The 24,827-nt window shown below is 33.4% G+C and overlaps 1 protein-coding gene across 3 annotated transcripts in view; it reads right to left on the bottom strand.

Moving 5' to 3' along the window:
• Positions 1–2,258: 2,258 nt before the first annotated feature.
• Positions 2,259–24,827, bottom strand: part of LOC106875752 (serine-rich adhesin for platelets) — a 35,354-nt gene continuing 12,785 nt past the window's right edge. For all 3 annotated transcript variants that reach the window (XM_014924006.2, XM_052967974.1, XM_014924007.2), the window contains 6 exons: positions 20,624–20,789; positions 17,588–17,700; positions 16,486–16,672; positions 13,611–13,747; positions 12,184–12,347; positions 2,259–9,039 (listed from right to left, as the gene is read on the bottom strand). In XM_014924006.2, coding sequence (XP_014779492.1) covers positions 6,326–9,039; positions 12,184–12,347; positions 13,611–13,747; positions 16,486–16,672; positions 17,588–17,700; positions 20,624–20,789 — 3,481 coding nt within the window. In that variant the 3' untranslated portion in view covers positions 2,259–6,325. The remainder of the gene's footprint in view (positions 9,040–12,183; positions 12,348–13,610; positions 13,748–16,485; positions 16,673–17,587; positions 17,701–20,623; positions 20,790–24,827) is intronic.

The raw sequence follows: 24,827 nt of genomic DNA, 5'->3' as shown, positions 1-24,827 counted from the left end.
GTCTGTGGAATATTCAGCTCCTTACAGTATAATTTAATGTGCAGATGATCAAACAACTGAATATTCTTTGTAGAATCCAACAAACATTCATTCACTTATCTAGTATATATAGATCACAATATCTAACTCATACATTTCCACAATTCTCAACCAATTTTACACATCCATTACTTATGTCCCAAGGATAGCTCTGCACTATAACATTTTGCCCAGAGCTCCTGCATAAATGGACATAGTTTCTTTTTTTTTATGTAGGGTTTTCCATACTTTTTATAAAAGTGAAAGGATTTTATTTATTTCCACTGTCTGCCTATATAAATCACAGTATCTGTGTATGACTAACACATACATTTCCACAATTCTCAACCGATTTTCCCTAAACTTTACATACACATTACTTATGTCCCAATGATGGTCATATACTGTAACATTTTGCCCAGAGCTCCCGAGTAATTGGATGTAAATGGACATAATTTTTTTGTATGTAGGGTCTTCCATACCTTTTAATCTTTTTATAAAAGTGAAAGGATTTTGTCTATTTAATTTCAGTGTCCACCTACAATGGTGATTCAATTGACTAGAACTGTTTGCAATGAACATCCAATACAAAACTATTTTAATCTACATATTCAAACTGCATTAAACTTTTGCAAGCTTACCTTTTACCCATTCTGAGTTACTTGAAAGTTTGAGGTTACCATCCCTCTCCTCTATTTGTTGATAGTTTTGTTTCACTTTAAAGATGATTATTTACCCATCCATTATATTTCGACTTTCGTCCATTGTTTTTCAAGCCCTTTTTAAACAATCACATGATTCGTCCCAAAGAAGCAACCTTAAGAGTTTTGCTTCCACTAATGAAAGCTACACATCTTTCAGAAAGCTCCATACCAATTTAACTTTATGCACAGGCTATGTGAATAAAGGAGCTTTTGTTAGCTTATCCCTCCGAAAAAAATAGCTCCTATTGCTGTTGAATAAAATAAACTTACAGAGGGGAATTTTCAATGTCTTCCTTACACCATTTGTGGCGGTTTCTGACAAGAAATTTCGCTTTGATGTAAAACAACTATATTTTTTAGTCATTATCTGTAATCTACTCCCAAAACGCTTCAGTAGCTCTACTTTGCAAACTTATATACTCTATGATCCTTAAAATGCAGCAATCTCCACAATAACCAGCCTTCAATTACATTTTCCATTTCTAAGTTAATCAGAAACATAGATTGCCGTGCTACTCATAAACCTTCTAGGCAGTTCATTTGGTGAAAAAAAATAAGACCAAACGACTTAAATCGTCCAAAGGACGGGTGCATTTGCTAGTGTATATATATTAGAAAAAATATGCAAGCTTGTTTACTGGTGTGAAGCTCTTGTAGTTTATTCATAAGGGGAGGCAACTCTCCAACTTCGACGAAAAGGCAGATTGAAACAAACCACCATCAGTCGCTTTTTTTCCTTACTGTAGGTAATATTAAAATCTTTCTATTTGTCAAATGTATCCAAACCCAGTGATCTTTCATTCTACATAGTGGCTTGACGTTATTTCCCTCCAAAACAATCACTTTACATGTCAAGCAAGGATTTAGTGCTGGCACAGGAAAATGACTGTACTGATAGAATCCGAAATGTTCTCCAGCAAGAATCGCCCCAATATGCAAACCTAGATTCTGCTTCACTATATTTCAAGATTGATATGAAGGAGAGTTGGCTGCTATCCAAACAAGCTGAGTGATTGCATAACATTCCCTTGTTGGGCAAAATCATAATCCTCAATGTCTCCAAAGTAACAGATATTCTTCCTTATGAGTTTAGTGCAATGGAATTAGCTTGAGTGACCATGCAGCGGTTCTGTCATATAGTGTTGTATATATTCAATACAACTAAAATTAAGGAAACATTATAGCGGTGGGCATGTGTCAAATCAATAACATTTAATGGTGGCCTTAAACCTGAAAGGAATTTACTAAACATACAGTGATGGTGGAATTTATATTATGTACCGTGTTTACATTAGATGGACTGGTGTCCACAAGACATCTGAAATAAAACAGTGAAAGCAACAAACAATATGAGGACACTAGTTTGATTAATGTAAATCGTATACAGTGATGGGTTTGTATCCCTCTAAAGTTACCATTTAGTGAACTAAAACCCTGTTAAGCTCAGGACTTCACCAAAAATAAATAAATAGATAAAATAAATAAAATAAAAAAAGGCACTATTTCAGTAAAAATTTGGAATGAAAACAAAGAAAATTGTTATAGAAAATCCTTTTTTTTTTCTTACTTTATTGCAAATATTATATACAATTCCATGTACAGCTTTAGTCACCTTGTAAACAGATGGAAGGGGGTAGAAAAAAGAACAAAAATGAGACCCCCATGTAAATAGAATAAATGAAATGTCAGTACATGCTGTCTTAACACTGGTTATAGCCGGAGAGCCTAGCAAAGAAAGAACATTTTTCTAACTTATGTTTAATTGGTACAATGAAGAAATCTTGTTAGATTTAGCACCAGCTAAGTAGTTCAGAGCTTGATGTATAATATCATCATCATCATCATCATCGTTTAACGTCCGCTTTCCATGCTAGCATGGGTTGGACGATTTGACTGAGGACTGGTGAAACCGGATGGCAACACCAGGCTCCAGTCTGATTTGGCAGAGTTTCTACAGCTGGATGCCCTTCCTAACGCCAACCAATATATATATATATATTTTGAATCCTAACAGAAACAAATTACATCCTTAAAAATGGTGGGGAAAAGTTTCTTTTATTTTGGAATTTATAGAGTAAAAGTTTAATTATGTTAAATAAATAAGGTGTGTATCCACTGAAATTAAATTTAAACAGTCACCGAGTTATGAAGACACCAAGTAGACGGATCAATAAATTTCATTGAAAAATCTGTTAAATATTTTAGTAGGGATTGTTGTTGGAGATATAACAATATGCTACATCCAATAAACATGAAATAAGAAATGTAGAAGCAAAACCCAAGAAACATGACATTATAAAATCTTTCAAACAACTAAATTGAAGATCGAGACAAACAACTCCACTACAGTAGTTCCAATAAATATGTCAAGAAAAAAACTTGTCTCATTTCAAACTAGCAGTTATTGAAAGCGTGGGTCTTTCACTGACCTACTGGTTTAAATACAACAATATATTTCATTCTACTCCAATTTATAAAATGATGGACACAGCTCTGTATGTTAAATAAATATTAACTTGACATCAGAAACTAAAAAAATAAATTAAAAAAAAAAAACAAACGAAATTTGTAAAAAGAAAATGCAGATGGATGCAAGTAAGAAGGGAACCATAAGTTAAATATTAATTCAACTAAGACAACAAAATTAAGACAAGAAAGAAAAGTTTGTATTATAAAGTACTCACTACAAAGATCTAATCTAACAGAAAAATTGATTAAAAACAAGTTTTGTAAATTTATCAAAGAAAGTTCTCCAAGATCTTCAGAAACCCAAATAAGGTCACCATCAGCTAATGTCCTGCATACTGAAGTTAAGATAAGGAGACTGGCTTTACCATGCCTTGGAATTTCCTAAGAAATCCCTTTATTCACAGCATTATATATGTAAGCAATCAATTCAAATATCTTTAGAATTTCTATCTAAAGTAGTGTTCATTGAGACATTACTAAGACAGATACACAAAAACGAGTTTCCATACCATTTTCCACATATGTTGTTATTAGATTAATATACAAACTTAGCTAGCTTACAGCCTAGACAATAAGATGAGACAAATATTTAAGAAATTTGAAACAGCAACAAATACATGCCATGGTTATGCAGCAAGCTTTGTGGTTACTAAATAAAGCATTTGAAATTGACCACAATACCAAAACCTTGATTGACAACTTTCTGTTTTGTGTCAGTGTATAAGAATACTTTAGGAAGTTAAAATTTGATAGGTAAGAGAGAGAGAAAAAGGAAACAGTATTATCAACAAATATCAGCAAAATATTTGTTCCAAGCATTCAAAACAATGACAATTTAAAATATTGTTTAGGAAAATAAATTAATGAGAGGATTTCCCAATAATAACAGTGCAACCATCAAGTTAGCATTCATAATACGGTAAATTTACTGGCTGCATCAAAGCTAAACTGGAAGATTTCCAGACTTGGAAGGTTTAATGATCCATTTTTCCCAATAAGGGACAAGGAATTTTCAATATGAAATACACTGCATAAGACTATATGGTCAAACCAATCATCTCTTTGAGTTATCATAGACTATTTAAAAATCCAAAAATTACCTGAAACTTACTGAACAAGTGGTCACTTTCAGCTTTGTCAAAGACATTTTGTTCTTTCAAGTAATGACATACAAAAATAGACTATTCATGTTCTTTAAAGCTTCAGAAATTAGATAACAGAAATGAAAAAGTAAAACTATGATAGAATCAAATTTAAGACTCTAAAGTAGGCAATTACACGGGCATACAGATATGTGTGAGAACAAGTGACTAAATTAACCAATTTAAGATGCTTTACAAACTATAAAATTATCTTAAGATCAAGATGGGAAAATAATATAAGTTAGGGGCTGCAATGAGTTTAAGGGAAACCTATGGTACTGATATGAAATAGGAACTGGGTTAAAAGTTGAAATGTTTACACAGCAGGGAAAAAAAAAAAAAAAAGTAAGACTAAATGCATTACATCATAAATTTGTTCAAATCTAAAATAGAGATACTAACAAGAACAAATTGCCAAGATTAGTTAAGGTTATCCTTGGTCAACTCCCAAATTCCACTTTGTCTTAAGGCATTCCTCTGAAAATGATCTAAGAGGAGGAGGAGGAGGAAAATTATTCAACAGCTGAATGATCTGCAATCACTTTACTACAATGTGAAATAAAGTTGATAATCTTTTAAAGAAACTAACAGAGACTAAATGTTGCTAATTTTAGTAATATTACCAAACAGTTAATGTAAAAAGATTTTGAAAGAAGAAAAAAAAAAAAAAACATTCTAATAGCAGGAGTTCTATTACATTTATAAAAAAAAATTTCATCAACTTAAAAAAAAAAAAAAAAGAGCCATACCTAGAATCACAAAATAAACTTAGTTTAAGTATATAAAAAAATCTAAACCTTAATTGTTAACTATATTAATCAATGAAATATTAATAAACAAATTTCATAGTGAAATGCATCTTTATACAAATTACTGTTTCATTCTTTCCAGATGATCAGCACTGTTTAAAAACTGAATGAGAAACATGGAAAAAATATTTGTTTTAACCAAGATGTAATAAGACATTGATAAAATAAAATAAAAAACAATTCAATTTAAAAAGTGACATTTAAATTAGGAATAAATTCTATAAATTGAGGTCAATAATTCCACTATATACATATATATATATATATATATATATATATATATACATATATATACAGTAAATATTAACTTGCTCCCATTTGTAACTAGAATAAACCCAGAAAAAGAAAAATGGATTTTGATGTGAGTTTTCTACCCTTTGTTTTCCCACTGAGTGGGGGAAAATTTTTTTTTTAAATGGAAGATATTCAGTGGAGGGGTTTTTAAATACAAGTTAGCATAAAACTAAACAGCCATATCATTCAGCAACGATAAAATCAGGTTATAGCAAGAGACTCTAAATATCTTCACAGCAAATACTGAGTTCAGTAACAATTTTTGTTAGAAATCTCTTGACTCTGAAATTAATTTTATCGACTCTCCTGAGCTGAAGCAGCAAAATAAAGCACATTACTAATGAGTCAAATTGTAGAAACACGGTAATAAAAGAACAGCTTAATTTTACTTCCTATGAAATAATAGCTACTGACATTTCATATATTTTATGCTATTGAGAAAGAAAGAAAAAAAAAAGAGATAGAGAGAAACCCTCATGTAGGCAAGAGGAAATTAAAATTTGATGATGTCTCCTTTAATATTCCAAGTAGCTCAGCAAATAAAGGTTACAGTGTCAGAAAGAATGGCTAACAGTTGGTTTAAAGTAAAGTGCTACATTGATCTTACACAAAGCCATAACTGATTGGCATTAAAACCAAACAATTAAGGCCAGCAGATAACTAGAATACACAATACAGAACAACCAAAAGACCAGCACAGCAACACAAATTTACAGAGACAACTTGCTTCAATATTATTTCTTCTCGATATTACTTTCTTTGCTTATGAAGCTGAGACACATACCTAGTTAACAGGGTTTGGAGCTTATATTTTTATTGGTAACATCCTTAAATTAAATTTTTTTTTTTCTTTCTTCCAAAATTCAGTAGCTCTAATGAAACAATTTGTTTATTCTGCTATACTACCAGGTGGGATGTGGAGCTCAAATGCACAATCTCGTAATTTTAACCGTAACTTTTTTGGTGTTGTTTGGATTGGCCGGCACGACTGGTAGTGGTAATCAAGGGTTGACTTGGTTTGTTTTTGAGTTGCCAGATAGGAATGTTCAGTGTGTTTTGAAATGTTACTGCTGCTGCTGCTGCTACTGTTTCTGTGATGGCGTCTGTGTTTGTGTGAAGAAGATGAAGAGGAGGACCTATCACAATGTGCTTCCCGAGGTGCGGAAGATGATGATGATGATGACGAAGATGATGATGTGGATGAGGACGAGGATGATGATAATGATGATGAGGATGATGATGAATCCTCTAGATCAAAGAGGACACAGTTTGATTGATTGGAAGATAGGTGTTCCTCCAGGATTGGGTCTCGACGCATGCGGATAGTCAATTTAGGAATCTTATATTGTGATTCAGTTTCCAGGCTGCTATCATATCGCGTATGGCAACGAGGCAGTGAATGCTTGCGTTTTGTATTAGTCAATTTGTGGTGTTTGCTCCCTGCAGCTGCTATAGGACTGCTTTTTTTACACTGTTGGTTGAACATTTTTCGAGTTATTTCAGGGAAGCTAGATTTTATACTAGGGTCACGAATGCGCAGTTTCAAACTTCCTGGTGTGTTAAGAAGAGTGTATGACGTTGGGCTGGTTTCAGAGAACTTATCTAATAAATTTACACATACTTTAGGTACTGACTGATTTATTAAATCAAATTTTGTTGTTTGCACAGGTGATGGTAGGACATCAGATTGAGGGGAAGGCACAAGGCCAGAAGGCTTCTCAGAAAACTGAGAGGCTTCTATCTTAGAAGTCCTCTGCAAACCAGCACTAACATCAGCTGCTGCATGAATATAATTAAGATGAGGTGGAGTAGACTGAATCTTAGATTGCAGAAATGAATGCTTAAAAACTTCATCAGACTGAGAATGCTTTTGAGAGCTAGGTGCACTAGGGGCTTTATGACAAGGGGTAGACAGAAGGATTTTGTTGCTTAGAGAATTACATGTTTTTTCACTAAACTGGGAAGACAACTTAGCTGCTTGAGGAGACTTGGCTATGTTTTCAGAAGTGTAATAAAGGAAAGGATTATCTTCTCTTTTAATTTTTGGAACGGAGATACTCTCTGTATTAGTGGGGCTACTAGGAAATAAAGTATCTGTGTGTGAGATTTTAGGTGGAAAACATTCAACTTTGATCTTAGAAAGAAGTGGAGGAAAAGAAGGTATGACATTTTGTTCTGAATCTCCTTGGGGAGACAATACTTCTGATTTTATATTTTTGGGTGATGAAAGTTCCATCTTGATGCTCTTTGGGAAAAAAATAGGGTCCGTTTCAAGAGGCATGTTTTCTGTATCTGTGGATTTTGTTCTTTTTGAGGGAGAGTCTAGTACATCAGACAAAACCTCTCCATTCATCTTTGAACTAGTTTCATCATCATGACCATCAGAGGAATTTTGATCAAATGGTTTTTGCCGCAGTCGAGGACTTGACCTGACAGTAGTATTATTTTTTAGAGAAATAGATTGTTTGCTTTTGTTTATAAAAGGTTTCTTGTCTTGATTGTAGATTGCTGTACTATCCATAGACACATCACTGACCTGCAGGTTGGCCATGGAGTGTGTTGAAGCTGCAATCTCACTGTCAGTCAATGACTTCCAGCAGTCATTCTTACTGTTGATGGTCAGCTGATTGGGTCGCAAACAATCAGATTGTCCTCCCAACTTTTCAGCAGTATCTCCATTAGTCAGGCATGAAATTTTGGAGGGGGTTTCTAGTTTTTGAGAATTTTCATTGGTGGTTGGGTAAAAATCTTTTTGACATATATTTTTAGCAGGAACTAATGGTGAAATTTTTGACTCTAAAGCTGTCTTTAATTCTATTTTAGTATTGTCTTCTCCATTGAGAACTAATGCTGAGAGTGTTTGGCCCTGTTTTGTTTCCTGCTGCAGTGTTACTGATGGTAATGCAAGTGATGGTGGAACTAATTCGATTTCTGGATTTTCCCTTTGGGCCCCTTCACAATCAAGTTGATACTTGTCTTGATTGAACTGAGAATTCCCATTTGTTAGGCTGCCGTTGTTGCAACTATCACTGACAGTATCTGCTGCATCTAATTTAGAAGGCTTCCTGCTATTATTAAGATGCAGAACAGCTGACTGGCTGTCTGACTTGAAAGCTTCAGTCTTTGCTTGTTCATTGCTAAGTTCAGATGCAGATGGAACAATCGCAGTCGAAGAAAAGGTTTCTTTTGTCTGTTGTGAGGAACTCACAGACAGCTCAGCTGGTACTTCATCAGCAATAGAAATATCAGGAATGCGAGCAGTACCATCAGATGGTGTTGCTTTCATTTCTTCTGAAGATGCAGCAGCTGTACCAACTTCAGTACACCCATTCTTGTGGACTGATTTATTTGGGCTTTGTTTGGCTCGTTTTCTTCTAGCATTCCTTTGGTCTCTGTGCATAGCTTCACTCAAATTAACTGACCGACTGCCATTGATTGAGACTGGTAACTGACGCTCCAGCACCACTTTAGGTTCAGGCAAGTTGATACCCTGAGAAAGGAGAATCTCAGCATCATAGCGTGTAATACCTCGTTTCTTCAACTCTGCAGACTTCAAGAGGTGTCCATTTTTTTTCAGATTTGTGGAACGGAAATCCCAATTTTCTGTAAAAGATTAAGAGAAAAATGCACATTACATATAGAAATCATTAACTAAAATGAAAAGAGTTAGAAAAAATACAAAGCTAACCATGTGAAAATATCTGGGACATTGAAGAGCTGCAGAAAGAAGCTTTGGAAATATTAATTCTGTAAAATTGAAAAGAATATTGTTATGGAAACTATTTAAAGACACATTTTGATCATTAAAGGCTACCTAAATACTATTTAATATTCTAAAACATGAAGTCAGGATGCTCTTTCACATGTTCAGTTGGCTGAATAATATATTTTAAACATTCACTTAAGATATAGTTGACTGGTATACTAAATGGTAATTAAAGATTTTAATACTAACTATATTGTAAAATATGATTCTGAAATGAGTTTTTCAAATTTGTGAAATGTACAATTATCTTAATCATTTTGATTCTGATTTAAAAATATATTCTTGCAGAAGTTATTTATCCATTTTATGAAAGATAATTGTATAGAGAGAACACACTATATTCCTTAGCTAATAGGATTTGAGAGGCTTGTATCACAAAAGGTCAATAATCATCATAGTGGAAGTGAAAAAAACAAAAACATATCTAAATGATTAAGAGTTTGCATTTTATAACTGATTCTGTATTATGACCTGGAGGAGGAGCTGACAATTTTGTTGACAGGCAGGTTAAATAGTTAATTTAAATAGAAATTGTGTAGTTTCCAGTACCCAGATCAAATTGTCTAATACTAACAAACATCCACAAGGATCCAGCTTTAGTTTCCATAACACAAATGGAGAGAAACTGAGGTGCCAATTTATTTCAGTTATTTATTCCTGACATTGGATCTGAAAACTCAGCACTGTTAGCCAACAAAATATTCTTAACAATTCCAGAGAGCAGTTGCCAACAGTATGAATTATAAAATTCATTCTACCCATTTAGGTAGACTCAGGTGTTTAGAGATAAACATCTTGACTTGATATCTAATTATTCAAGACAGGTACAAACTTAAGTTTTAACGAGTTTGTCCAGTACCTTATTAATTTGGTCACTGTTACTCTCTAAAGAAAAGAGAGCCTAAATCATACCAGATTCATTAAAATAATTGTTTATAATAATTCCTCTATCATTTTCTCACAAATCAATGAATTAAACTGAATTATTTCAAGAAAATAATAATTTCAATAGACTAAGTTGTAAAGTGAAACAAAAAGTGGTTATTTTAAAGTAAAAATGTTATATAAGAATATACTTCATAGGTGATTATAGAGAAAGAAATTTATAAACATTATAGTAAGAGGTATTTTTAAAATAACAACTTAGACTATATAGATTACATTGGATTTAAAACATGATCAGTCACTTGAGGGTAAATAATTAAAAATAAAGGATTATCATGTATAATTTCCTAACATGACAAAAAGCTCACAAATGCTATTTTGAGAAGCAATCATCAAAGGTAGAGTGATAATTAGAGGCCTGAACAAGCAGAGGCAGCAAGCAATAAATTCACATCACAATAGGAATAAATAAGCAAAGGGGAAACATTTTTACAATGCAACTGATAACAGCACAGCAATTTTAAAATTTAAGTAAGAGGACGCAGCACAATAGAGGGAGTAGGGTCAAAATTCTTATACAAATTATAATGCATTTACATTTACTATTTATACTTCTTAATGTAATGCTAGAGTAAAAGTTAAAAAAAAAAAAAAGATCATTTATAGAGCACTTTTGGTAAATCATTACATCCTTACCTGCTTAATGACTACAATAGCATGCAGAATGTTTTGAAATCCACTGAATAAACTTGAAATAACCAGAAATGAACTATTAAGATTTTTTCCCAATCCTAATAGTTCATTTAACAAAATGCAAATCATTTCAACATATAATACCACAATTACACTTTTCTGGTGTTCAAATATTTTTACAGACTTAAGTACAAATTGTCCATCTTTGGTTTCAGTCAATCAAGATTTTAAAAATAGCCAAGCTATTCTTAAATAACAAATCTGTTTATAAACATTCAACTAGGATTAATTCTTGTTATATTTGTTGAGCATCAATAAAATGAAGATAAATATTGCTGTTGCTATTAATACACAAGTTAAACAAATAAAAAGGTATGTGGTAATAAGAAAAGAGAAGAAAAACAAAAGAAGCCTCCTGCAATCCAAATGAAACATAGCATTCAGGCATCACATTCTAATAAATAAAAAACATTGTCACCAAAAATATGAACAATAGATGCCTATTTCACAAAAGTTTGACAATCCGCTGAAACGTGGAAATTAGGCATTTTATGAATAAAACAATGCCGGACATATTTTTTTCCCTTGCCTTAAAAAAATACATTAATTGAAATTAAATAGATAAGAAAAAAAACCCAGTTACTTATATGGTGGAAGAAAAGATATAAGGGAGAGAGTAGGAGTTAAAACATTCATAAATTCTCAAGGAAAGAGAAGCTTAGTTAGCATTAGAAATACTTCAGTTCCTAATGGGAAAATTGCTCTGCTTAAGGTCTGCTGATAAAGTTGTTAGATTCTGTTGCAGTTGAAGGATATTAAGAAACCAAACTAAAACTGAAATTCTGTTTCTTGAAAGATTCCCTAACCTTCTACGCTTCAGCAGCTTGTGAAAAAGGTCAATTTACGAATAGCTACTATTTTTTGCATAATAAATATTTCTTTTTAAATTGTAAAATGATAATTTTGAAATGATTTTTCTCTAGTCCATAATAGAAAATTTAAAGAGAATATTACATGTTTGTTTGCAATGTTTAATCTGTCTTTAAAGGCTCCAGCTCCAAATGGGGTGGCTTCTTACAAAAACTCTCCAGAATGGCAAGCCCACCGGCAGCATCGTGTGAAAAGAAGAAAAATAATTTAGTTACTTCAAAATGTCTAATATTTTGGTAGGGACATGAAGAGAAGCATGGAGAAAGTGAAAACGTCTAAGAGTAAATTGGAAATTCTTTGGACCAAGATATTTATTTGGGTAAAGAGCAAGTATTTTCCCTTAGGAAGGCCATAAAACCTTATACTGACACTAATTTTGAAAGATGTGCAGGAAATCTTCAGGATTGAAACATATCCGGGCACACATTTTTCACTCACAGACCAAAAAGAGAAAAAAAATTTAGAATACCTACCATTTCCAGATATATAGGCCTCATTCACCCTAATTGACATTTTTGACTGAAGTGCCTGATTTTTCATTCTATTTATCCGATCATTAGTATCCCGAAATTTGTAACCTTGGTCCAGTTCAGGGCTTCCAGGTGGATCTTTTACTTGAAAAGCACCTTTTTTACGCCTGTAAGATAAAATTCACATTTATGGCAATGGTTTAAAAAAATAGAAACAAGGTAATCAGGAGCACTTATAAAGTGGCTGAAGCTGCTTGAAATAGTAGCCAAAATCCCTCAGATCACATCAACATTTTAAGTAATGAAAGGGTATATTGGACAATGTAGTTCTAAACATTTCTAAATTTATAGGATAGTCATGACTGGAATACCTTTGAATATAGGCCTGCTGAACCAGAGCCAACTTGGCGAGTAAGCATCATTACTAGGCCATGAACCAATTAGTAAGCTTAGTAAAATACAGCAACCAAACCTTTCTTACAAAACTGAAAGTACATTCCTTTTGAATACTTAAGGTAACAGGGCCAATAAACAGTTTTGTCAGCTAACAAATTAGCATATGATTCCCAGTAAGAAATAGTCTTTTGACAACTGTGTTATTTGAAACTGTTTTCTTACTTTCTTCAGTCATTAAGTTCAGTACAATTTCTAAGTCAGCTTTCCACTGTAGCGGTAGTTGAACAATGTATGATATAGCACTCCTCCATGAACAAGTATGACATTCTTATCTAACTACTACTGAAGCTTCATTTAATCTCTCTATATTGTAAATAGTTTCTCCTCCAACTTCTCAATGCTGCCTGTGTATTATCAGATGCATTTATTAGAACCTAGCTTTGCTACTTTTGTTTATTCAAGATTGATCTGAAGATGCAGAAACTGTACCAACTTCAGTGCACCCATTCTTGTGGACTGATTTATCTAGTACCACTTTCACATTTTTTCATTTCATTTAACGAAAGTGTATCCAAATCATTTCTCCCCTAGTATATCCTGAATTTTCTGGATATACACTGCAGTAATTTGGAACATATTTTTGGCATAAAACAAAAGCAAGGAGCTGGTTTTATCTGCTGTTTAGCTTTCTTCACGAACCTTATGAAAAGGTCTTCTAGTCATACATACTATATTATTCAGACACCATACTGCTATTCTCTGATTATATATTTGCTCCATCCACAACACCAGTTAGAGGGCTTCCCTCAACATTATAAGAGTCCTGTATATTTACAATCATAATAAAATTTCAAACCAAAGAACTGGATCATGTGGCACCAACATTAAAAATACCTAGAAAGTATTTAAGATACATTAAAATAAAATATGAATGAAATTTAAAGAAATAGAATATTAACTATAGTTCTTTAACAATACAGAACATTTTTTTTTTTTTGGCTTGTATTTGAAAAATTTCGAAATTATTTACTTACCTCTCACATGTAACACACTCACATAAGCAGTTTTTATCACCAAAGAAATCTTCTCCATAGTAACATGTTATTTCTTCATTAGATTCAATATCCCTGAGTACTTCAACACAGGCAGTATCCCGACCAGTAGACACAAACTGTTGACATAAATTTTTTTAATCTTAACAAAGCAATTCTTGAAGATGTTGAAAAAAAAAACTTTTAATTATATTTATATGATTTCAGCAAGTCAGTTTTTATATATAAATGTTGTGTAGAGACTTTATACACTCACAGGAAACTGTCAAAAGCTATCATTTAAAGACAGTTTTAAAACTTTTCCAAAATAACAATCTGCATATTCTAAACAGTCTTATAATTATTTTTTCTATTAGCTATGTTAATCTTTGATATAATTAATATGTTAATCTGTATATTCTAGACTTTCTAAAATATATATCATAACACTAACAAACAACATTACCCAATTCTGCAGGCAATCACACTGCCATACTAAATCCCTTCCAGTCTGTCTTAAAAAATCTACACACACCAATTTTAGCCACCATGTAGTTGAACGTATTGATACCTGCATGAAGTGGATAAATATATAACATGCTCAGTTTCTTATGTTTGTTACACTAATACAATTAGCAAATCCCACTTGCTGGTTGGCCTACTATTGTTGGTATGATTTTGATCATTGCCTCCCTTATTAACAATTCAACCAATTTTTTGGCACTTAACTTTTATAGATTTGAAATACCAAAGAAACAAGATCATATTTTACATATAACTGTTTCAAGTTTCCTTTTGAATTAATTATGATATAAACCTAACTTACTACAGAGATTTGTTCACATTCATTTAACAAAACAATGAAAATGATATTGTGTGAAATTATTGATTAGTTTTTTCTCTGCAGTTCCAGAACATATATATATATATATATATATATGTGTGTGTGTGTGTAATTCCAAGAGATTTAAAGGTTGTGAATCCAACCAACTAAGGGATAATATCTATCCAATATACTGCTGGTAGAATACCCAATTATTAATACACAAGTGCTTTTTCATTGCATGGCAATTACACTACTGAATGTAATAAATGGGTGAGGGTAAAGTTTTTTCACCCTTAATTTATACAGCAATAAGAAAGTGAAGGGGATCGAGAGGTGGTGTTCATCAACTTTTAGACATTCTATCATGCCTATTTATTTATAAAAAAAACAACAAAAAAACAAAAATATAAAAATATACATACATGTATAACATATTATGCTCTACATATAAAAATACCGGTAATTATTAAAATATATAACGTAGAGCATCAAAAGTAGGATAGTATCTTACAGCTATTTCAGCCAAGAAGCCATAGTACCCCACTCTACTTCCATCCCTTCAGTGAACTGAAGTATTTGGTAGATGGTAGATGAGATTAAGGTACTTGGATGTGTCTCTGGGCTTCATCAGAGAATATAGAAAGTTTATTATAAGATTAAGTTATAAATATAAATACATACATATATACACACTTTTACATATACACACATAAACATCATCATCTTCATCGTTTAACGTCCGCTTTCCATGCTAGCATGAGTTGGACGATTTGACTGAGGACTGGTGAACCGGATGGCTGCACCAGGCTCCAATCTGATCTGGCAGAGTTTCTACAGCTAGATGCCCTTCCTAATGCCAACCACTCCAAGAGTGTAGTGGGTGCTTTTACGTGCCACCGGCACGAGGGCCAGTCACACGATACTGGCAACAGCCATGCTCAAAATGGTGTTTCTTACATGCCATCTGCACTGGCAATGACCTCGCTCAAAATGATTTTCTAAAGTGCCAGTAAGGTGACGCTGGTAACAATCAAGCTCAAATGGTGCTATTTACATGTCACTAGCAAGTAACTCGCATGACAAGATAAAGAAAACACCTTGACTAAGTATGTGGTATATTTAAGAGAGGGAAGTGGCTTAATGCTAGGTATTGAGAAGCTAAATATGATAGGATAAACACAGATGTCTTGCTATATTATATAAGAGTGGGTGGGAGTAGTTAAGAAGATAAAGACAGTTGCAACAATGTGCTAGAGCGAACTGTAACAATTACAAGAAGGTGAATATAAGAGTGAATACTGACAGCAGATCAAGGGGTGGATGAGATGGTAGATAATTTCATAAAAGTGTGAGAAACAGTAATGGATAGCTAGAGATGGGGTTAGAAGTAGTGGGTGACAAACAAAGGTGGAGGTGTGGTTGATGGGAAATAGCAAGGGTGGGGGAGGTTAGACAAGAGAGATAGAAGCAGCTCAGGAAGGAGGGACAACAAAACCTCAACATCATAACTGTAGCAGAAACATAGGACATCTCTATTACTGTTTCGCATATATCTGGCAGTTGTCAATCATAGCCATGCATGACCAGTTTAAGTGTTTACAGAATATCAACTCAACTGTTTAACAAGACAACATGATTTGAGAATTTAAGAGCTTTTGCAACTAAGATTACAACTTTTCAACCGTACTCTGTAGTAATTTCAGTACTATTTCGTTTTTACACATGAAAATTCACACACTTTTCATTAACTACAAGTATTCCTAAAACTAGTATAGAATCTTACATTAAGTGATTGAAAGATTTATCAAGAGACAAGAGGGCAGTCTATTAGAAGTGACTTTAACAGAAAATCAGTGCCTAGTCTGTGTAAATTGAGACAATGTGATATTAAGAATTCTGTTAAGACACACCAAAACATTTTTAACAAATATGAACCCATGAAACATAAACTGGTACTTATATACCATGTCCATTTGGTAATTTCATTTGTTTTTTTTTTTTAAACACACAAATTGAAAAATTTAGTAAATGATAGAAAAACAGAAAAGTTACCTTACAATTAGGTCTGCAATCATGGTTAATAAAAGATGCAGGGCCCAACCATAATTGAGCACAGTTCTTGCGACAAGAAAACATAACACTAAAATCATTTAGACCAGGTTTCAAGAGTTGTTCTTCTTCAAGTTTAGTCAATTCAGCAATACAACCAACTAGCATGGGAACTCGATTTTGTTTCCGCCTACAATATCATATAAAAACTACCTTAATCAACTGGAGATCATACAGAATAATAATTGTATATAATGACACATAATTAATAAAGACTTCAGCACACATCATTAACAGTCTAATTTGTTTACTTAAACAGAACAACAAAATTTGAACATGAGTAATCAAAATATAAGTAAAGCAATTCAAAATAAAAATGAAAAAAGAAAAAAAAAAAAATGTTTTTTTAACATTCTTCAAGTCTTTTATCAGGCAGCTAGGGTGCACTGACGGCAATCATCTCAGCCAAGATTAGCAATTAGCACAGAATGGTTCTGCGTATATTTGCGTCAACCACTTTAAAGCATGTACTGTTTATTTATGTAAACTGTCATCACTGCAAGGACCGTAAATTCAACGAAACCGGGGTAGCTGGATGCAACTGTAAATTCTGTGAAGGGCCAGAAGAATTTGCTGAATGTGCACAAATTTGATAGGAAATCATAGCAGAAATGGTGTAACTGCCAAAACTGCTGCTTTTATACTATTATGGTGATGAAGTCTCAAACTGAGTTAGAAATATTTGCATGAAGAGTCTAACAAACCTATCAGATTCCTTGAAATTTGCACAGTGGCCTCTATTATCGACTCCGTGAGTGATAGCAGATATTTATATCAACCGGTACACAAACAGGTACAAAACCGCAGCAGATAGGGCTGCATATATTTTCATCATCTGATTCAAAGCGAGTACACAGTGCATATAAATTTACACCAACTGATGTTATGAGATTAAATTTTAGTCTTATAACTAAAACTGCTTGTCTTCAGAAAGATATTTTTTCATGGAATGTTCTAGTGAACATACAAACAGTAATCTGATTATAAAATTTCTGGTATAATGTAAAAGATCAATTTGTTTATTAGAAAATAGAAATTAACTCACCATTTTCTCGTAGAACAAATTTTCCCACCAACCTGTCCATCACATTTATATCGATAACAAGGTATCAACTTGAATCCAGCATCTTTATCAAACATTCTCAGATATCTATATACCTAAAAGAATTATAAAAACAAAGCAATCTTAATTTCTAAAGTATATGATAAAAGTTTGCAAGAGTAACAAAGATGTCATTCTTCATCACATATAGTATAATTGCAACTAAAATCAGTAGAAAAAGGAAAGTAACTGATACAAATAGAACTATTAGTGCTAGTTTCTATCATTAAATGATTTGAAATCAGAGCAGCAAACTAGGATATTGGGCCAAATGCTCTTTATGTTTGCGTTAAATTGTATGTTAAGAGCTAATTGAGATTGATAACAATGCAAGAAAATGTACATAATGTATATCACAGCTTAGATTAAGTACATTGTATCCTTTTGTGTTGTAGGAGTTGACTAAAATGGTTGGCACACCAGAAAGCTCCCAAGATGCATATGATTAAATATCGGTAGAGTTACCTTCCTGTCTCATTAAAAATTATAATCGGAACTTGAAGTAAGGGAAAAATTCAGCCCAATTATGATGGCCAAGTGCTTGATGTCTTTTGTAGAAACTATAAAAAGATAGTGGGATATGGAATGTAGAAATGATGACAAGAAGACCAGAGGAAGTGATGAAGGCACTGACCAGAAGTGTGACCATATGTGCAGAAAGGCAAGAACAGTAGTAGAAGTGAGTCATGAAATTGACTGGTTGAGAAAATGATGCAAATGAATGTGGAAAGTAGGAAGAGACTGAAAAAGATATGGTTAAAGATGATGTAGGTGGAAATGAGAGCAAAGGGTGGGAGATAGCAAAAACTGCCATAGAGCCCTGCAAGGTTAACTTCTACTTTATCTGGGAACATAGCCTTAAAAACTATTGTTCTTGTTGCTGCTGCTATGAAAATGTGCTAAACTCAGGAGAATGGTTTAATGTTAAGCAATCATGCAAGATAGAAGTACTCATGATTAAAAAGGTACGAATGTATGCTCTTTGACTTTGAACATGTCAGTGGTCCATGAACTGATTAAGCATTTAGCAGTTGACTACTTATGCCGACAATATTTGTTTGGAATTTCACAATTCTGTCGCAATAGAGCTAAAGAAGAAAAAAAATCTATGATGATGATACATTTGGGAGGTAGATATGACTAAGACCTCTTTCCTAATTAAGTCAGTCAAATGACTTAATTTTGATTAATAATGATCACAAGAACAAAACAGAAACTCAACATGTTGATGCCTAAGATTAAACAAGAGACTCTTAGATCTTCAGTTTAACACTCTCCACAAAGCTATTTCAACTGAGAATGACCTCATAATTCATAAGTAATATATATTTTCAAACTTTCTTCACATCAAACACTTTTACTATACACCTGTCATGTTTGGTAAACAACTAACTGAAAATAGTAACCCTAAATTTTCAGAAATTCAGCTCTCAAAAGTTATACAGTTGCTAATACAAATGATAAGATAATTATGACTGAAATGTCTTTCATTATAATTTTTGAGTGACTGATCTGAGACTGCATAAGAACAGCAAAGTTTACTTTGAATTAATGACAGACAACATCTTACAAGGATGTACATTCTGCTAGATACAACAGCAAGATTTCCTTAACATCATAACACAGAATGAGGACACACTGGAAAATGTAGTCCCACAATAAAAACAGATATGTGTATATAATATACACACATGATAAAGTCCAAAAATCTAAAGTAAGTAAATGCCAGTTGTAGATGAATAAACATTACAAAATTGCTATTCTAAAATAAATCCGAGAAATCAGATTATGAAGCAATATAAGATAGAAAAGTTTCATGAAACTTGTGATAATGAGAGACAGAAGCTGAAAATGAAAAGGATTTTTAATACCGGAGATAAAAATATCTAGCCTGAGAAGTATTAAACCCTTTTCAACAAATATGACTACATGAAGGTTTTTCAAAAATCCCCCAAAATATTAAACTACAGAACATTTATTCTGGAGAGGAGTGCAACTCCATGGAAATAATTCCAATTAAAATGTAAATTCAACATTGACACAAGAAAGTAATAAATAATATTTTCCTATGTAAAGCACTTGGCTATGAAAAAGAACTGGACTATTGATCACAATGTAAAAACTTGAAAAATTTACATCAATTCATTGTAATCTTGGGTCAAGGTTCATTACTTTGCATGGCTAGCATTTTTGGTTGTTCTGATTTCCAATATTCTATTTAATGATAGAACATGGGGCTCTTAACTAACCAATATCTTATACATATCTGCCCACAAATGTATCTTGTGTTATCCTTCAAAATATATCAATATAGTTTTTTTTTTATAGTAACACAAGACCATAGACTTATAGGGATGGTGTATAATGGTTTGAATTAATATCAGTACATTACTGGTTGTTGTTTCATCAATTCTTAGAAGCCATCATAAAATGTCAATTTAAAATATAGAAGGACAAAACTAAATACTTTAAGGTATTTGGTTCAATGCTCTTCCACTCTGCTTTTGTACAAATACAACAATTCAATTATTTGTGCCATTAGCTGCAATTATGTGACATTCAAAAAATTGCCCACACTACTCAAAAGATTGCTACCTTTGTATTACATGTTTCACTTTAATTACAGTAGCATTTTCCAGTTAAAATAATCCTTTTAATTTAACCAATCAATTGACAAGTAGATGAAAATATAAAGACTAAAGTTTCAGAAGTACAACAGAATATCAATGACAGAGTTTATGAATAATACAATATTTTCAAATAAGTGTTTAATAATTAGAGTATTGAGAACTGCATCATGTCTAAAGAGAAAGTGAATACCATAATTTATACTACATCTAATAATGTTTAATTTAAAAAAGATGTTTCTATTTTATCGGAAGGAATTGATACCTTCACTTTGCTAACTACAGCTAAAAGAAGTACCATTAATTGTAAGACAGCATAAATATTTAGGTAATTGAAATAGTCAATACTTACATGCTCTCGGAAAATTCTACGGTTTTCTTTAGATTTGCCAATAAGAAAATTCCTAACTACATCTTCACATAGAAACTTTGCATAAGTATCTTCATAACATTGATCTTTCATAAATTTTTCCACTAGGGCAGTTAGTTCTTCTTGACGGCCTCTTAATGGCTTGTGCCTAATAAAAATTAAAAACAGAAGTTAGAAATAAGAAAATCACTTAAATATTGTTAAAAGAGATTAGAAAATTCCACTAAATTACTAGTGGAAGAGATTTTACAACACTCTAAAGAGAAAATCAAATCCACTTGTTAAAATAGGATATTCAAATAAATTAAATTTCAATAACCTCCAGTAATTGTACTCTAATTTCTGAGTTTGTGAAAATGTTCTAATAGATCAATTTTCCAAACCTTAAGATATATGATTTTGTTCAAAGACAATATGCATCACTGTTGGTATTCTAAGTTTCCATTTCTTGCATGTTCTTCATGACAAAGCAAGTATAGGAAACTCAAAGTAGGTTTGGAGTAAAACTTTATTTACTTTTGAATGAATGAATAAGTGTAATAACATGTATTATTTTTTTTCTTTAGGTATGTATAACCTATAGTGCATGCACACACACACACACTAAAACACTATTTCTATGCATAGAAAAGCTGAACATTAGAAGCATCAGTTGTGGCGTGCAAGAGAGACGATTGCGCTGGTATGGACATGTGGTGAGAATGGAGGAGGATAGCTGCGTGAAAAAGTGCCACACCCTAACAGTTGAGGGAACCCGTGGAAGAGGTAGGCCCAGGAAGACCTGGGCTGAGGTGGTGAGGCAAGACCTTCGTACATTGGGCCTCACCGAGGCGATGACTACGGACCGAGACCTTTGGAAATGGGCTGTGCGTGAGAAGACCCGGCAAGCCAAGTAAGATCGTTGCCAGTGCCCCTGGACTGGTTCTTGTGCGGGTGGCACATGAGATGCACCATTTTGAGCGTGGCCGTTGCCAGTACCGCCTGACTGGCTCCTGTAGGATTTTCGAGCGAGATCGTTGCCAGTGCCCCTGGACTGGCTTGTGCGGGTGGCACATAAAAGACACCATTTCGAGCGTGGCCGTTTTCGTGCGGGTGACACGTAAAAGCACCCACTACACTCTCTGAGTGGTTGGCGTTAGGAAGGGCATCCAGCTGTAGAAACTCTGCCAAATCAGACTGGAGCCTGGTGTTGCCATCCGGTTTCACCAGTCCTCAGTCAAATCGTCCAACCCATGCTAGCATGGAAAGCGGACGTTAAACGATGATGATGATGATGATTTATTCATACACCCACAATGCAGATGCTACTATTGCAGAAGTTAAATCTTTTGCAATTTTGAATCCTCTGCAACAGTTAATATATTATCACCCACACACACCTCTAACACAGACACTCCTAAGTCTTCATCAAACTTTAATAATTTCTGCTCTTACCAAATTGACAAACCACAGCATAATCAGTTACATCACCCCACTCCAACCCCAATGTCAATACAACTCAGTTAACTGGTCAGAGCTCCACCAATTCGATGCTAACTATCCTTGGCAACAAAATGTCCCATATTCCAAGACTGCTAAGCAACTTAATGAAACCATCCCTTTGGGTATGTCCCTTCACAGCTCTCACACAACCAAAGTCTATAACATTAAATTTCTGAAATGTTTACACAGCTGCAATGCAGCAGTACAAGAACATGGTCTACGTGTGCAATGAAGAAAAAAAAATGTCTTTACAAACAGGATTGTTTTTACTCCCAAAAGGAAAAAAAGGTTTTATGCATTGCAGAATTTTGGGGGAAATCCTTCTATCCAAGCATTTCGAAACTATGAAGGCTCTCTGCTGAGAAAAACTAATTTACTGTCTGCTTTTGAAATGCAACAAAACTACCAAACCAATCTGACACCTAAATACAAATACATGGTTAAGTTTGAAAACACTTCTGGTCACTTCAAATACAGTGCCCAGCTCTGACAATGCTATTCTTGAAAAATGTGCCTCAGAGCTAGCCCATATCTTTGCCAAACTCTTCAATATTTCTCCAGAGATTTATACCAATCTTTGGAAACCTACTACAGTCCATCTTGTTCCTAAAAGAGGCAACCTCTCTGACCCTACTAGCTACCAACCTATTTTTCTCAATTCCAACATCTAAAAGTGATAGTAGTTAAATACCTTTTCAAACTCATTCAGTACTTTTACCCTCTCAGTAACATTAATATGCATCCTACATCCCGAATCAGTCACCTGTTCTTGAGAAATGTAGTGAATAATGTAATCTGACCATGCCTCATGCATCTCTCGAGTCAGAAGTACTATCACAATGTGAGCTGACAGGGGTCTTATCACACTGACTATAAATTCTGGGGTATCCCAGTGATTGGTTATGTCACCCATTCTTACACCTGTACACTTACAACTTACACGTTATCACCTTTACCAATGCTCACTTTAAAGATGTATCACTCTTCACTATTCCAACTGTGCACATACTAGTGTTATCAATATGCAACATAGACAACTTTGCATAAAATTTTCACTACTTCCATGAACAATGTCTTCAAAAAGTTCTCTGAGACATATTAATATTGGCTCCTTAAATAGCACAAAGACATCAAAGAAACAACCGCATACATCAAGGAAAAAAAATCATCCTTTCAAGTTATAAACAACATGCAAATTCAAAATGTCACATTTACTGATGATCATCAGTCGACCTCACATACATAAGCTAAAACTGCAACTGAGAATAGCCTCATTCTTTAGGACCAGAAAATATTTCAGCTCCTAAAAATTGATGACTACAAAACCCAAATAAGATCTAGAATGAGATACAGCTCCCACACTGAGGATTGTACTGTCACATTTTAGATTGAAAACTGGATGACAAAAAAACTCATTTACCAATAAACTTCAAGCTCTGCAATAGACAATTTTCTAGAGCAACTACAATAGTGTCTGTTCTTTGAAGATAGCTCACTGCAAACTCATTCCTCCTAAGACCAAGCAACACACCCATGTCTTCTCCTTGTCAGTCATACGCACCTTTCTAAGCATGCACCAACAGTTGTGTCTTGGTCTTTCTTCCCTAGATTTTCTTTTCCAAATGCATCAATTTATGGATGTCTAAGCTGAATATCAATGGCATTAATCTTATCACTTCTGAAGGGCTTTCAAAAGCTATAGATACAGCCTTTTCCTCCAGACATAAGCGTAACATTAAGGAGAAAAAAAGTTCACTGTCTACATTTCTTTCAGCTTTGTCTTTTGATTACAGAAGAAGAAAAAAAAAAAATCACGTATATTACTACACTGAAAAAGTTAAATACACATTCAGAGAACATCCAATGAAACGTATACTAAAATATGTTAGCCCTTCAAATGAATGTTAAAACTATTTAGAATTTTAAAAGCCACATGTTGAGCATTACTTTTCAAATTTGGTAATATTCTTTCTATAAAGTAAAATGGAAATATTTTAAATAGCCAAACAAAATCAATGATTACTGTTTTAAATCCCAGAAGTACTTACAAGGATTGAATAAAAGGCAAAGCTGAACTTTTTAAGAGCTACTTATATAACAAGTTGTTATCAAGCAATCAAACCAGTATATAAAAATATTATGAAAGGGTGCTCAGAATCTTGGAAGCGGTTATAAGTAATATGACTAAATATATTATTGTCTATCTACAACACTAAAATTTGCTTTGCAGTTTTCACCTGAATTTCCATATAACAATTTTTTGTCTACACATTTCTGTGATTCTTACTATATTCTTTTACTTCAGCCAACTGACTGAGGTCATGCTGGAGCACTGCCTTTTAGTCGAAGAAATCGCCCCCTGGACTTATTCTATCAGTCTCTTCTGCTGAACTAAGTTACAGGAACATAAACACACCAACATTGGTTGTCAAGCGATGGTGGGGGTGGGGGAAGACACAAACACAAACATAAACACAAATATATACATACATTATATATGAAGAAGAATGTTCTCTATGTGGCTTGTGTGTTTTCTCGTCTACGTTTTGTTTGCAATGTCCTGTACCCAGATATGCACCTATACATACAGGTGGATGTCGGTATGCACATACCTGTACGTATATATGCATATACTCATTTACTATTTGTTTATATATATATATATATATATATATATATACACACACACACACACGATGGGTTT

Source organism: Octopus bimaculoides, chromosome 5 (assembly GCF_001194135.2).
Source record: "Octopus bimaculoides isolate UCB-OBI-ISO-001 chromosome 5, ASM119413v2, whole genome shotgun sequence".
NCBI lineage: Eukaryota > Metazoa > Mollusca > Cephalopoda > Octopoda > Octopodidae > Octopus > Octopus bimaculoides.
The sequence above is the reverse complement of the archived record's forward strand: the minus strand, read 5'-3'. Positions and strand labels throughout refer to the sequence as shown.